This window comes from Monodon monoceros, unplaced genomic scaffold, assembly GCF_005190385.1.
Source record: "Monodon monoceros isolate NGI ecotype Baffin Bay Population unplaced genomic scaffold, NGI_Narwhal_1 Super_Scaffold_12, whole genome shotgun sequence".
NCBI classification, from domain to species: Eukaryota; Metazoa; Chordata; class Mammalia; order Artiodactyla; family Monodontidae; genus Monodon; species Monodon monoceros.
This window is the reverse complement of record NW_021703768.1, coordinates 152499039-152515627: the sequence shown is the minus strand read 5'-3', so window position 1 is coordinate 152515627 and position 16589 is coordinate 152499039. Positions and strand designations below refer to the sequence as shown.

Here is a 16589-nt window from a genome sequence, read left to right as displayed (position 1 = left end):
CTTTGATTAATTTAAGACTTTATAGGGTAACTTGTGTGTCAGTGGCTGAAGATGAGTGAGAAAATAGTTGGCCTAAATCCAGATTGTAAAGGACTTTAGCTAGGTAGGCAGAAAAGGCCATCTTAGATTTTTAAGCAGGAGAGTGACATGAGCAGGCATCTATCAGGAAGGTATAGAGAAGGTTGTTTAAAAGTTGTAGCTGAGAAATGAGGGTGTAAATTAACTTCAGTAGCTGTGAAAATGGAGAAGACAGATTTAGAAGTCCTGAAGAGGTAAAAATCAGTGGGATTTAGTGAAAAATTGGATAAGACGTGGTGAAAATTTGGATAGGAAGAAGTAAATTGGCACCAAGGCTAGTGGCACTACCTTTTCATATATTCCATAACTTGTAGCTTTGTGAGGCTCCTGATCATCAAATAAAAGGATTTTTCTGCACATGAGTTTATTTCTTCCTTCTCCTCTCCCTTCCTTTCCTCTGCGTCTTTTCCTTTTTTTCTCTTTTGTATATGTGAAAGAAGTAAAGCACCAAGAATGGAGGAGAAAATGTAACAAGCAAGGAAAGGAAAAGAGGAATTTAGCATTTTATCTTGTCAGTTAAGATTGGCTATAACTCAGCCTCATTTCCCTTGGAAAAAAACCTGGCCAATACAATTTAAAATAAATTATTTAACTTCAGAGTGCCTTTTAACAAGAAATGCATTTTTGTACATTGCCAAAATAACATGATCTCATAATAATTCATTAATATTTCAAAATATGAACTAGGTATTAAATGTTTCTCGAACAGTCCGCAGAATGTCCTTTGTTGCAGATTTGTGGATCCTATATAGGGACCATTCATTGCATCTCATTCTATATATCCCTTAATTCTCTTTAAGTCTAGAATAGTCCTGACACCAGCTTGTTAAAGGTAGCAGACCATTTACCCTGCAGAAAGTCCTGCGTTCCAGTTGCTTCTTTGGTGTCGTCTGGCTAGTTCCTCTAGCTCTTAATCAACGTAAACATTGTTGGTGTGTATTTCATATTCTGTCAGATCCGAAGACCCACAGTATCTGGTTCTACCTCCATTAGTGTTGGGAAGATTGATGAAGGGGGTAACAGTTTATTCCTCTCTTGAACATTTTCTACCCTATAATTAGAAAACAATCTGGGTGATGGTGTTACCTTAGCATTATATTATGCCAGTGCCAATGATTCATCTAATGGTTTTAACCCAGTTTATAAATCCTTGCTTTAAAAAGGCTCATTAGGAATTATGAAATGATGTTGTTTTTCTTTTTTTTATTAATTCTTTCATTCTTCATTTATTCTTTTGTAAAATAGGACACGTTTTCACCTGGGGCTATTTGATGACTATTTACAGTACCCACTGAAAGGATAAAGACTTAAATCTTTCTCTTTAGTACCAATTTTCTTAGTTTAAAAGCTGCCTCAAATGGTGGCTGACTTGCACTTATGGTCTCTCCCCCGCCCTGCGCCCTGCTGCGTCTTCCCTCTTACCCCCCTCCCCTGTGTATTTTTTAAGCCATTTCATAAAATGTTTAATAATGAAAGCATATCTTTCTCTGCTGGTAAATAATGTCCTGTATTTCTTTAAGGTAAATAATTATTCTAAGATACTGAAAAACCGTTTCTCTGAGATCTAGATCAGGAACAGATTTTATGCTGCCAGGATCAGTAGTGATGTTTGGCACTGGACTGGAGGAATTAGAGATTGAATAGTCAGGGGCTGTATACCTGCTGACTCTGGCCTACCTATTTTTTAAAAGTGTTTTAATTCTACTTGACAGCTTTCAAGCCTGTTTTGGAAACATTTTATTCTTTTTAGATAGTAATCTGCAGTGACATACTGTATTTTTTAGAGAGTAAGATCTGCTTGTTGATTTCAAGCCTTGGGAAAAATCCTAAATTGTTTGTATTCTTATATCCTTTTCTCTACCTAGTTTCCAATACTATGTTCGGTTGGACTCCAAGAAAAATGGGTGGGGTTGCTCACTGGGCAGATAGGCTCCTCAGAAGGGCTTGATTGTCTAATTTGCTGCCGTTTCTTTTATTCTATCATATTCTTTTTTCCCCCCACTTCCTAATCTGCACTGTCAGCGATTTGGAAAATAAAGAAGATCTCCTCACTGCTTTCAAGTAATGAGCTGGTCTCTTAAATTTTAAGGCAACACATCAAATGTCATGAAAACCAAGAAAGGGAGTGGTTGGCCGCTTAGGCAGAAATCATGACTCTTTGATTGAATGACCCCAGGTCTAGGGCTTGGATTTCAGATTTCAGTTCAGTAATACTTGTATTTATTCTCTGAAGCGTGATCAAACTCCGGACATTGATTCACACTAAATAAGCTCACATGAGAGAGGTAAATCAGACTTCTGAACTTTCACTAAGAAGTCAAATGATTAATAATTAATAGTAACTCAAAATACTAACCTCAGCTGGAGAGAGCAGCTTACCATTATTAAATTCTGTTTGGAAAAGCCAGTGAAGATCACACGGTTGTAAGTAAAATCTAGTCAGAATAGTGGCATTTGGGTGATCTTAAGGAATCTTAAGGGATGTTGTCATCAAGCTCTGGTAACCTTACACAGCATTTTGTTATTACTGGTATATTCATATGATTCAGAATGGGCACTTGCTTCACCAGATTGTCCTCTAGATGGAACAGGAACAGTTCTTGACTGTATAGCTTTCTCTGTTAGGTATTTTTTGTATTAGTCTAAAAACTTCAGGCACTGTATTTCTGTTTTGGAGAAATTAACGTGTAGGAGAACAGTTTTATTAACAGTTTTTGACAAAACAAAAACATGTGCTGTTTCTTGTACAGATGATTAGTCTCACCATTTATATTTTTACTTTCTTCAAAAAGCTTTTTAGGATTACTTATCTCCTGTGTTTTGACTACATGGTCAAAACCATTTCTATGTTTGAAAGATAGCTCTACTTCTCATCATTAGAGGAGCAGCATAGCATAATGAAAGTTGCTTTAACTTTTTCCATTTTTTTTATTGTAGAAAATATACATAACATAAAATTTACCATCTTAACCATTTTTAAGTGTAGCATTCAGTGCTATTAAATACATTCATAATGTCGTGCAGCCTTCGCCATCATCCATCTCCATAACTTTTCTTCTTGTAAAACTAAAACATTGAACCTGTTCAACAGTAAGTCCATTTGATGTAAGTGATTGCTGACTGGCTTACTTTAAATTCACATGATGGTAGGTTTTTCTCCAGCTTTATTTAGCTGTGTAGGTATCCAGAGTAGGTAGAGACTTGGTTAAAGCAGATTATGGCTCATCCAGACACATAAGGTGAAGTGAGACTGGGGCAAGGAGTTTGGGAGAATATGCAAGGAAGTGAGATTTCATTTCACCTGAATATTTCAGAATGTTTCTGTAAGAATAAGAATTTTAAAAATAACCACAAGCAAAATGAACAATAGTCCCAATATCAACTTAGGTTTACTTCTTCTTCAAATTTGTCCAATTCTCAAAAATGTTTTTTACACTTGATTTGGTCAGATCAGACCCAAACAAGGTCTATACTTTTCATTTGATTGTTGTGCCTCTTAAGTCATTTAATATCTACTTCCTCTTACTCCCCCTTTTTCATATCATTCATTTGTTGAAGAAACTGGGTCTTCTGTCATGTTGAACTTTCCATGGTCTGTGTCTGGCTGGCTGTATTCTTGTGGCTTTATTTTAAAATTAAGAAAAAATTTTTTAATCATGGTAAAATTATAACAAAATTTACTATCTTAATAATCATTTTAAGTGTACAGTTCAGTAGTGTTAAGTATATTCACATTGTTGTGCCTCGTGTTATTTTTAACATGTTCCTCTGTCTCCCTTACTTAATGTAAACTGGTACTAGATCTAGAGAGGCTGATTTGATTCAGGTTCAATTTTACTTTTAATTTTTTGGATGAAGGGGCAAGGGCATACATAGTGTTGGCATGTAAGTCTAGTTGTCCTAATACTGAGATCGATCCTTGGGTTGAGGTCTTACAGCCTGATCTATTTAAAATTTTTTCATTGGATTTTTTTTCACCTAATGCTTTTATTAACCATTGATGGTCATCCATTTTTTCATTAGAGATTGTGAAATAGTGTTTTTTCTAATTATGTAACTCTTTTTACATTTATTAGCTAGAATTCTGTTAAGAACATTTCCTCATCTAGTTTCTGCCAGAAATGCAGGATAAATGCTTGATTCTTTCCCTTTATTTTCCAATTTTCGGGTGACTGCATTTTTTTTTTTTCTCCTGTTAAAGTTTTGGATTCATGCAGTTTGAAATGTAGTCTTTCTTTTGATGTTCAGATTGTCATGTCTGTGGCCAGTGGGACCTCTTCAAGCTGGCTTCTGTGTCCTTCACAGCCACAGCATCTTTCTTAGTGTCCAGGCTTGTTTGTATTTTTCCGATCTCAGACGTGAAATTCTCCATTTCTCCAAGGAGCTCCTAGTTCCTTTTAGTGGTAAATTGTGTTTAGAGATATAATATGGGTGTCTACTTTTAAAAAAGATGTTATTTTCAGTTATTTGATTCTTCTGGCTATTGATTGGTTTCTTTTCTTAATTCAACAGGCATGCCCAAAGAAAAATATGAGCCCCCTGACCCTCGGAGGATGTACACAATTATGTCCTCTGAGGAAGCAGCAAATGGAAAGAAATCACATTGGGTGGAGCTTGAAATAAGTGGTAAGACATGCAAGCAAAAATTTATGGCATGGAAGTTAAGATATGGTAGAAAATTGTTTTCTAATGCTAATACACAAGGAAAGCAATGTTATGTTTTACCAGTGCTAATTTATCTTAGAAGCTGGAAGTTTCAGTAGAAAGAACATGGTTTGTGTCAAAGTTCAAAACCCATTCATTGCTTATTCTCTCACTATCAGTGTCCTTTTATAAAATGGGGATAATAATATCAAGGATGGAATGAAAATAACACATGTGAAATGCCTAGTGTACAAAGGTTTGTTCTGATACTTAATTCTCTAATAAAGTAAGATAGAGCTTTTACATTATCAAATTGCAGGTTTCCAATGAGGTGGGAAATGCCGGTTCTGTTATAGGTTCTGGGATAGATTTGTTTCTCCTTATTTTCTTCATTTGCTTTTTCAGTCTTAGTCTCTGGGGACAGCCTTATTCAGAAACAAAATCTTAAAAGCGATTGGAACAGCTCTCAAAGTTCCCTTCTGCCTTTAATTCAGTCTTCAAAAGTGGCAAAGGGACATTATTACTTCTCAAGGCAACCAGTGCTAAAGAAAGTTTGTGTTCATGTTGGCCTCCCCATACTTTCCTTCTAGTTTGTCTTGGTTTTGCCTTCTGAAATAATACAGATCAAGTTTTCTCTTCTTTCAACTGACTGGCCTTGATTTTTCTCTTTTAATTAATGCAGCAAACATACTGAGTATATGCTATGTGTAAAACATTTTGCCAGGTGCTATACTAGGCATATGGAAAATATATAGATGAAAAAAACATATCCTCTTTCATTCTGAAGCTTATGGCATATTAGGGAGTGAGAAGAAGGGAATAAACCAGTGTAAATAACTAATAGACAAAATATAACTGCCAAGTCTAAGCAGAAGGGTGCTATACAGAAAGCAAAAAGGAAGTAATGGTGATAGTATTTCTCCCTTGTCAGCTTAAGAGTTCTGATTAATCTATTGAGTAAACCTAAACACCCTCCTCTGCAGCCATAGTAGAGGTTGGTGCCCACATGGGTCTCTCCTTTTCTCCCTCTTTGATTTTTGGAGAGCTGGTATGGTGTCATGGAGAGTGAAATTTCTCTCTTCTTTTGCCTCTCTTGTCAAATTTGATTTTCTATGTCAGGGGAGCCTTTGAAGCACAGGCAGTCACCACTCCAACTTCCCCTTTTAATTTCTGCCGCATTGGTATTTAACTATATTTTTCTTTTTTTTCAGTCTGTATTAGCAGTTTTTGAATTACAAGTCCTTTGCTTCTAGAAAGTTTAGGTAATCTAGAAAGTGCTCACTTGGGTCAGTGAGATTGTATGTCTGAGGTTAAGGGGATTCTTCGCTTTCTCCTCCCTCTACCTCATGTTGGGAACTCCTTGGCAATTTTGAGTCACTGTTCTCTGCTTACTCTAAACTTTGGGAAGAAATCTGTGTACAAGATAGGAAGGAAGAGGAGAGATTCCTCTAAAGTAACATTCTTAACAAAGTCTTATCTTTACCAAGTATCATGGAGGATAAACTATTGATTGAATAGGTCTATGGAACAAGACCTTATAATTAACAAAGCCACTATCAGGAAGGTCACTTTATTGTCTTAGTCAATCCCTAATACACAAACTCCTGTGTGTAGAAATTTTCAAGGCTGAGTTCATTTCATGCTAAGACAGTTATTTCATGAATATGCTCTAGCATCAGTTCCTTAAGATCCTGTGATATAAAGTTCCAGGGATTTGAGGTCATTGAATCCTGGACCTGCAGTAATCTAATATACTCTTCTGGTTCTCGGGAGATGGGTGGTTAGATCCTTGTGCCATTTGGAGGTAACCAGATAAGCCAAATGACTATTAGTCATTTACTTTTTAAAGAAAACCTTGTTTATTGTAAAATGAAACAGAGATAAAGAAAACCAGGAATTCCCTGGCTGTCCAGTGGTTAGGACTCTGAGCTCTCACTGCCGAGGACCCGGGTTCAGTCCCTGGTTGGGGAACGAAGATTCCACGAGCTGCGTGCTGCAGTCAAAAAAAAAAAAAAATCCTCAAGAAAACCACACAGATATATTAGTGAATTATTATAAGGCCAGAAGCCTTATAATACACAGGTCAAGAATTAGAAGTTTTTCACTTATCCCAGAACCCCTTCCACACCACAGCCAATCATAAGTCCTTCCCTGCTCCCCAAAAGTAACTGTTACCCTGACTTTTATAGTAATCACTTGTTTCCTTATAGTTTTAACACCAAGTTATGTACACCTAAGCATTTTAGTTTAGTCCCCCCCTTTTTTATTTGATGTGTCTTAATTTACATGTTCCCCCTCCATCCTTTTCTTTACAACTTACCTGTTGAACCTGAGCAGTTTGACCTGTTGTTACCCCACAGTCTATATTTTGCTACATGCATTTCAACATGTTTCTCATCCAAATGGGCAGCAGGATGCAGAGGCTTGATCAGACTCAGAATTTAAGACCCTTGACAGGACTGAAGGTTGTGTTGTGTATGTGGTATTGTCCTTTTACTTCAGGGGGCAGATAAGGTAAAAAGGCCTTCTTTCCTACTGATGTTCGGTGCAGTGCCTAGAGCCATTAATTCTTTGAGGGTTGCAAAATAGCGATATTCTGTCTTTTTTTTAATTACGTGAGCTGCATCTGTAAAGAGATAATTTCCTTCTTTTTTTTAAATTTAATTTTTATTTTATATTGGAGTATAGTTGATTTACTCCCTCATTTACTAATTGATTACTCAAGGTACAATTTGTATAGGAAAGGCAGAAAAGAATGCTTATTTCTTTCCTTTTATTTACTAGTTTTCAGGATAAACTATTGTCCTTTGAGGGTGACCAATTAGATTTTTAAAGTATCATTATTAACTAGTATAATTTGGTTTCAAACATACACCATGAGTTGTCATGATTACTCTTACTTTGTTGCTTAAAATTGTCCTGCTGTTGGCAAATGGGAGAGATTCTTTAAATGACTTCTGGGTTCTTTGACGTAACCTTAGTTGTCTTTGGTAGTTTCCTTGCTATCTGGAAAGATTAAATGGCAAGATTTTCTTGCCTCATCTTGTATTTCCTGCCTCAAACATGAAGTATGTCATTTTTTCCCAAGGAAGAATTGGTTGTTTTACTTGGAAATGCTATTTCAAGACCATAATATCTATTGCTAGGAGGGCTCATTGCTACTGGGTTGGTCGTTGTAGGTCTTTTCACTGGACAGTGCTAGGAAATTTGACATATATGTATGTGGTTATATACATTTATGATGAAAGATGTGATAAAAATATATATGTATTTTTATGATAAAATATCTTTAAAGCTATAAAATATATTTGTATATTTAAAATTAAAATATCTTAAGAAAATACACTATTTTTGACTCAAATTCAGAATAACAGGAGTTTTAATTAACCTTTTTTATAATTACATCTATATCTTCTTTCATACTGAGAGTCCCAGTTCTCAGGGTCATGGGATGCTGGAGTTTGAGTATCCCATAATTACTTAATTGCTTTATCCCGTATTACACAATAATCTTACAATAACAGAAAAATACCGCCAGTAATATGAGTTTTATCCACCCCCCCAATTAAATAGCTGTACTTAATCTACATTGTCATAGTATGTAGCCATTACATACTATCAGCTTTCCCATTTAACTTGCATAAACCCTCCCATTTAGAATTAGTTTTGCAAGTAACTATATATTCAGTACCTCCTACCAGTTCATTTGTTTCCTAATCATTTTGGTTTTCTGGAAGCTTGTTCTGTAGATGTTTCCTTAGAAAGGGCTCATGGGAACAATATTCTGAGTTTCTTGCAAGTTGTTATCAAGAAACTTGCAAGAAACTCATTTGAGAGTTTATATTTGAGAGTCAGTTTGGTTTAATGAAATTCCTTGGGATTAAGGAAATGTGAATTCTTTCCTTAAGTGTCTTAAATATGTTACCCCAGTTTTGCTGTAGGCTTGATGACAGTCTGATTTTTTTTCATTATTAGTGATTTGCCCAAAATAAGTAATTTGCCCTTAAAATAAGTAATTTTACTTGAATATATTTTGGTATAGGTTGTTCTGCCTTGATATTCTCAGGTATAATATACTCTTTCAGTGTGTAGTTTCAATTTTTTCTCTTTTAATTTCAGGAAAGTTTCCTTGGATTATAATTTTAGTATTTGTTCTGATCCCTTGCTTTAATTTTTCTTTCTGAGAGATTTATTCTCTGAATTTGAGTATTTCCATATTTGTCTCAGAATCACTTTTAAAAATAAAGTACAGGGCTTCCCTGGTGGCGCAGTGGTTGAGAGTCCGCCTGCCGATGCAGGGGACGTGGGTTCGTGCCCTGGTCCGGGAGGATCCCGTGAGCCATGGCGGCTGGGCCTGCACATCCGGAGCCTGTGCTCCGCGATGGGGGAGGCCACAGCGGTGAGAGGCCCGCGTACCGCAAAAAAACAAAAAAAAAATAAATAAATTTTTAAAAAGTACAGTAAGTTCAGTCCCTTACTGTTGTACCATTCTTTTACAAGTACAGACAGACAGTCGTGTAACCACCATCACAATTACAATATAGAATGGTTTCATTCCCCCCAGAAAACTTCCCCCTGCTCCATTGTAGGCAGACCCTCCCCCCACTTTCAGCCCCTGGCAACTGCTGATTTTTAATTTTTTTTTTTTTACTAGACTATTTTTTAGAGCAGTTTTCGGTTTACAGGCACCTTTGACATAAAGTACAGTGCATGACCCCTCCACTGTCAACATCCCCCACCAGAGTGGTACATCTGTTACAATCCATGAACTTACATTGACACGTCATTATCACCTAAAGTTCATAGTTTACATTAGGATTCGCTCTTGGTGTTGTACATTTTGGGGTTTAGACAAATGTATAATGACACGTATCCACCATTGTCATATCATACAGAATAGTTTCACTGCCCTGAAAATCCTCTGTGCTCTGCCTGTTCTTTCCTACTTTGCTGCCCCTGAACCCCTGGCAACCATTGATCTTTTTAGTGTCTCCATAGTTTTGCCTTTTCCAGAATGCCACATCCTTGGAATCAAACAGTATGTAGACTTTTTAGATTGGGTTCTTTGACTTAGTAATGTGAGTTTAAGTTCCTCCATGTCTTTTCATGGCTTGATAGTTCATTTCTTTTTAGTGCTAAGTAATATTCCATTGTCTAGATGTATCGCAGTTTATCCATTCACCTACTGAAGGATATCTTGGTTACTTCCAAGTTTCAGCAGTTATGAATAAAGCTGCTATAAACGTCCACATGCAGGTTTTTGTGTGGATGTAAGTTTTCAACTCCTGGGTAAATGCCAAGGAGCACGATTGCTGGATCATATGGTGAGAATATGTTTAATTTTGTAAAAAAAACCCTGCCAAACTGTCTTCCAAAATGGCTGTATCGTTTTGCATTTCCACTAGCAATGAATGAGAATTCCTGTTGCTGTACGTCCTCTCCAGCATTTGATGTTGTTATTGTTCTGGATTTTGCCCATTCTAATGGGTATGTGTAGTGGTATCTCGTTATTTTATTTCCCTGATGACATATGACTAAGACCATCTTTTCATATGCTTATTTACTGTGTACATATCTTCTTTGGGCAAGTGTCTGTTCAGGTCTTTTGCCCATTTTTTAATTGGGTTGTTTGTTTTCTTGTTTTAAGAGTTCTTTGTATAAATTAGATAACAGTTTCTTATCAGCTATGTCTTTGCAAGTGTTTTCTCCCAGCCTGTGACTTGTCTTCTCATTCTCTTAACAGTGTCTTTCATAGAGCAGAAGTTATTAATTTTAATAAAGTCCAGTTTACTAATTATTTCTTTCACAGATTGTGCTTTTGGTGGTGTTTGTAAAGTCATTGCAAACTCAAATCATGTAGATTTTCTCTTGTGTTATCTTCTAGGAGTTTTATGGTTTTGTGTTTTATGTTTAGTTGTATGATCTATTTTGAGTTAATTTTTATGAAGAGTGTAAGGTTAGCTTTTTTTTTTTTTTTTGGCTTGTGGATGTCTGGTTGTTCCAGCACCATTTGTTGAAATGAGTTTTCTCCATGGCATTGCCTTTGCTCCTTTGTCAAAGATCAGTTGATTGTATTTATGTGGGTCTATTTCTGGGCTCTGTTTCATGGATCTATTTATGTGTTCTTTTGCCAATACGACAGCCTTGATTACTGTAACTTTATGGTAAGTCTTGAAGTCAGACAGCGTCCAAATTTTGTTCTCTCCTTCAATTTTGTGTTGGCTATTCTGTATCTTTTTCCTTTCTATATAAACTTTAGAATTAGTTTGTCAGTATCCACAAAATAATTTGCTGGGCATTTAGTTGAGATGGCATTGAATCTATAGATAAGTTGAGAAGAGCTGACATTTTGACAAAGTTGAGTCTTCCTATTCAGGAACATGGAATATCTTTACATTTATTTAGTTCTTTGATAGCTTTCATCAGAGTTTTACAGTTTTCCTCATATAGAGCATGTGCATATTTTGTTAGATTTATAACTAAATATTTCATTTTGGGAGGTGCTAAATGGTATTGTGTTTTTCATGTCAAATTCCATTTGTTTATCTCTGGTATATAAGAAAGTGATTGGTTTTTTAATCCTTTTTTATTTTTTCCTTTGTGATTTAAAAAATTTTTTCTCTTTTTTAAAAGTGTTCTCTTGTGTGGTTATGCATTATTAAGTTCTTTGTAGTTTAGTTTTCCTTTACTGAGTTTTTCTAAATCTGATTTATGTTCTTTTATTGCTTTATCATTTCTTAATACCTTTCAGCTCATTTTGAAATTGTAGGTGATAGTTTTGGGGGTGTGTTTGTGTTATGTTTTTGTTGTCTATAGGGAGTTATTCTAGTCCTTACACTCTTTTTTCTTATACTATCTTTTAAAAATATATAACTACTTTTATGGGATTTGACCTTAAAACTTTTCTGTTGTTCATTTTTATTTAAATTTAGTTTTTCTGAACTTCTAGTTGTGATTCAGGATACTTTTTCTAACTTCCGAGCTCCCTCTTCTGTGTTTTGTTTGTTTGCAGAGTGTTCACAATGTGGGAAATTGTTTTCTGAAACTTTCTGGTTCTGTTCCCTTCTCTCATTTTTATCTGGACCTTTTTTTCCCTTCATCTCTTTTTATACCTATCCTATTTAATTTTATTTCCATTTTTGGAGCTTTTTTTTCTCAGTGTGGGGCCTTGGCTGGTCAGTTTGGAGAATCTCTGGGGCCCAGACTACTTTCAGACTTACTGTGGACACTTTGCACTCATTACTGAATTGCACTAAATTCCTCCCAGTTGTGATAAAGTGGCTGGGTGGGTGGGAGTATTCTCTTCAGATCTCCAGAGCTTTCTATCTGTTTAGTCTCTCCTTTCTGGCCCTCTGCCCTGTGAACTATAGCCACCGTGGCATCTTTGGACTCCCAGCTTTATCTCCTCAACTTACATAATATCGCCAGACTCCACCTGGTTTCTGTCTCCCTGCATTACTTTCTGGAAACTGTAGCAGTAAACTGGAACAGTCTTAAGGGCTCACCTTGTTTGTTCCCCATGTATCAACGATCACTGTCCTGTGCTGCCTGGTGTCCAGTGTCTGAAACTCAATTTTTCATATATTTGTCCGGTTTTTTCATTGTTTTAGTTGGGAGGGTAAATCCAGTCCATATTACTCTATCTTGCTGAAAATGTAAGTCTATCAATTTAAAAAAAAAAATTGTGTTTGGTAACTCCAGTATCTGAATCTCCTAGGGGTTCTGTTTTGTTGTTTCTCTTTTTCTTCTGTTTTTCACTCCCTTGGTCTGGTAATTTTTATTAAATACTAGCAATTATATATGAATTGGTAGAATAATTTGATGGTCTGGATGGTATTCTCTTTCTTAGGAGTGAATTTGCTTCTGTGTTTGTCAGGCAGTTGTGATAGGAATGGGTGGGTGACCCTAATCTAATCAGGGATTCATTCATCTCATTTAAGCCTGGTGTTCAGTGGTTGTAAGAGTTGACTTACTGCAGGGTCACCCCTATTCCATTTGTAGATGCCAACTGGAATCTTGATGGTTAACTGGAATCTTGGTGGTTCTTCAGTTCCCATTTTGTCTTCCCAAATGTGTAAGAGGACTTAAAGTTGTGCTCAACAACTCAGTCTTTCAGCCCCAGCTTTCACCTCATCTTCTTGCTTCTGCTGCTTGTGATTCAACATATTCTTCCAGAAGTAATGTGGTGGGATGTGTCTCGCTCATTACTTCTGTTTGCTTCCCTTTCCTCCAGGTTCTTTGTCTCTCACATCTTTGCTGCCTCTGTAGTCCTGCATTGCTTTTGAGCTCATTTTGGGGCGGGGGGGGGTGCTTCCTCTATTTATACCTAGTTTTTCTTTCCCCCAGTGGGATGATTGGTCAACAACAAATTACTCTCTTGTTATAGGAAACTGAAATCCAGATGTGCACAGATTTGAAAATTCTGCTTAAAGAATCTGCAGATACCAAACAACTCTCAGATTCCTCATTTGGTGGTGGTCTTATTGCTTTTTCATTGTATGGGGGCAACACTGGTTACCTGGTTTTGAGATACATCTGTATTCCAGAACAACTACTTGTTCCAGGCTCTTGAAGTAGCAGTGTAGGGCAAGGAGAATGTACTAACCAGAGCCACATCCAGGAGCCTTCCAGGAAATAGGGGCTTGGGTCTGGACTCCTTGGTCATTAAATGATCTTTGAATCAGGTGCCCTGGCTGTAGGCTGCATACTAGTCTTTTCTACTTTGTGACATTTTCCAACATTTTGAAAGCTTGAGTTTATCATGAAAGTAATCTGTATTCACACTTACTGTTTTTCCATAGGAGAGTGATAGACCATGTCTCTCAAATTCTGGATCAAATACTTCTGATTTTTTTAAAAAATTAAATATTATATTTGGCTCTGTTTTGGTAATGTGAGAAGTGTAGCTCCAGAGTCAGGTAGCTTTAGTTATGTTATCAGCTTGTGCATCTGCCCACCCCCTGGACAACCCTGGTGTCTGCTATATGGAAGTTCATAGTGGGGGTGGGTAAACAGGGGAGGAGGGAAACCCAAGTAGAGGCAACAGATACTGAATGGTGGCTCTGAGGCCATCATTAACTCATTGGAATCACTTACATGTCACTCATTCATTCATTTATTCTGAAACTTCTGATGGGATATAAGATTTCAGGAATCCAGCAGGCTATAGGAGGAAATTCCCACAATAAGGTAATTATCAAACCATGATAAATACAGGGGAGAAAGCTTGAACCATTTATCATCTTTAAGATTGTCTTAAACAGGGGAAATCATGGAAAGCATCCTTAGAACAGCTGACTCCTGAGTTAATGATGTTAGTCAGAGGAAGGCAGAGTTAACCACATCTTAGGAAGAGGGGACATTTGAGAATATAAAAAAGTATACAGTGGAAGTCTCTCATCCCCCTGTTATACCTCCTAGCATGCACAGTCATGTGGCCATTCACATACACTTTATTAATTTCTTTTGCATCCCTTTGGAATCCTTCTGTGCATATACAAAATAGATTCTTATTCCATACCTTATTTTTAATTCAAAAGGTAGTATATTATACACATATTTCTGCACTGTGCTCTTTTTTTTAATGTAACATGTTTTAGAGCGATTTCTAAATAAGTATATAGATAGCTTTCCTATATGTTTTTAGCTCCATAATGTTCTATCACATGTGTACTGTAATTTATTTCCGTGGTACAGTACTGATGGTCAGTCTGTGACAAACAGTGTTGTAGTGAATAACCTTGTAGGTTATTTTGTATTTCTGCTGATATATTTGTAGGTCAAATGGTATATGCATTTGTAATTTTGACAGAAGTAATGTAATGACTCGTTGGGAAGAAATGTAAAACGATGATCTCTTTCTGTTTTATTATAGGGAGTCAAGTTTAAAAGTGAAGCATGCAGTTAAAACTATAAAGACTCTAACCTTTAATGTTTTTTAGAATTTCTCTTAACCTTAGAGGGATTTTAGAAAATCTTTTGTAGCAAAAGAAAAAGAAAAAAAAGTTTGAAGGTCTATATAGTTCCATTCGTTTTTCATTTTTCCTTTTATTAAATCAAATTAAAGAAGCATGTATAGTTCAGTCCATTTTGATTCCTATTTATTTTTTATATTAACAATATGAATGTGATATAATGGTAGTTATGCTGGGTGATAGAATTTTTTTTTAATGGTGCTGTATTATTTAATAAGCATGTTCATCTAAAAAATGTTATGTTTTTAAGAAAAGTGTAAGGAGATTAACTAGTTTAGATGTTAGTGACTCAGCTTTGCAAAAAGATATCTTCTTTTCTTTTTCTTTTTCTTTTTTTTTGTGGTACGCGGGCCTCTCACCGCTGTGGCCTCTCCCACCGCGGAGCACAGGCTTCGGGCACACAGGCTCAGCAGCCATGGCTCACGGGCCCAGCCGCTCCACGGCATGTGGGATCCTCCCGGACCGGAGCACGAACCCGTGTCCCCTGCATCAGCAGGTGGACTCTCAACCACTGTGCCACCAGGGAAGCCCCTAAACATCTTCTTTTCTTAAGGGCAGTTATTAAGTGGTAGAGCTACTTAGTGGTAGAGCACAGAACTGTAAAATGTAAGTCCCCTGACTTTGAATGTGTCATTCTTTTCTACATCACACTGTGGTGGTCATTTTATTTTGAACTAACATTCTCCCCTTTCTCTCACTTTTTGTCTTCTTCCTAATATTTGGCCTTAGTCTTTCCATTCTCAGGTTCTAGGCTTATTACCTTCAGGTATAATCTTCTTTTACTTATTAGATCTGTTTAATTTGAACAAGCTGTATCTCTCTGTTGCTATGAGGACATGAATTCCTTCCCACCACAGTTCAACGGATGTGTATGTACCTTTGTAATTGTGTTTTCCTTTATCGATCGAAACTTCCATTTGTTAACTCATATGAACTTAACACTTGGTGCATTAAGTTCATTTCCTCCCATGTCAACGCTGCTATTTTTAAACTAAGCATTATTGCTGTATTTAATCTGCCAGATGTTTTCCTTGGCACCCTTTGTGTAATTTAATCTAGTTTCTTTCCAAATCTTACAACAGAGTCTTCCTTTTGTGAGGTTGCAGTTTCCCTTGCTAGGAGCCTGAAATCCTAGTCTTGAACTTCATCAGGAGTTGTGACTGGAGAAAAATTCAGATTACCACCTTTTCCAATTATAGTTGATTCTCATTATTCGCTGTAGTTATGTTCTGTATAACTACCTGAGTTAGCAAATACTGAACCATTACTCCCAGAGGAAATAAAGAGTTAGGTTCCTATGAACCTCTGGTGGTAACATTTTTGTCAGCTGATCAATACTTAAGCTGTTTTGTGTATTTCTATTTAAAGACACCTTGTTTAATATATGTTGTCACTCATTAAAATTAAACTCATGGCCAGCAGCCCTGTAACTTGTGCCTGAAGGACGCTTTATCTAAGGTACATCACACAGCCTTGCATTCAGCACTACAATTGAGGGCCATTTTATACATCAGAATCACTTAGAAAGCACAAAAATGCAAAAACTGTGGCACTAAATAGTGAAAAAGATACTTGTTTACATTGTGAGAGCTGCAACAAGAAGAAAGAGTGTTGCCTTGTTGGACCTCAGCTGGAAACTTGAGCAGCTCCAATTTTTACTACTCTGCGCATATTTGTGAATGACTGTGAAATCGTTGTAAGAATTGATTTGGGAATTACACATAAATTTGAAGGAGTGGGCAAATTGCAAATACAGAATCCAGGAGTAATGAAGATCAACTGTAATTCTTATTTCTTCTACGATGTCAGAGTTTTAGAGATTTAGTCAAGATTTCGGGTTTTTTTCTGAATCTGCAAATGTAGAGGTAGTGATTGATCTCTCTGTAGGTAACC

General features: G+C 36.5%; 1 protein-coding gene across 6 annotated transcripts in view; it reads left to right on the top strand.

The window, feature by feature from the left end:
• The window catches only part of CNOT6 (CCR4-NOT transcription complex subunit 6), a 66893-nt gene that overhangs the window by 8289 nt on the left and 42015 nt on the right, over positions 1-16589 (top strand). For 5 of the 6 annotated variants that reach the window (XR_003792753.1, XM_029217581.1, XM_029217580.1 and 2 more), the window contains exon 2: positions 4591-4704. Coding sequence is in view for 4 of the 6 variants with exons in the window: in XM_029217581.1 (XP_029073414.1) it covers positions 4593-4704 (112 nt within the window). In the remaining 2 variants the exon portion in view is untranslated. Of the gene's footprint in view, positions 1-4590; positions 4705-16589 lie in introns of those variants that run through there. The other variant, XM_029217583.1, reaches the window with a different exon arrangement.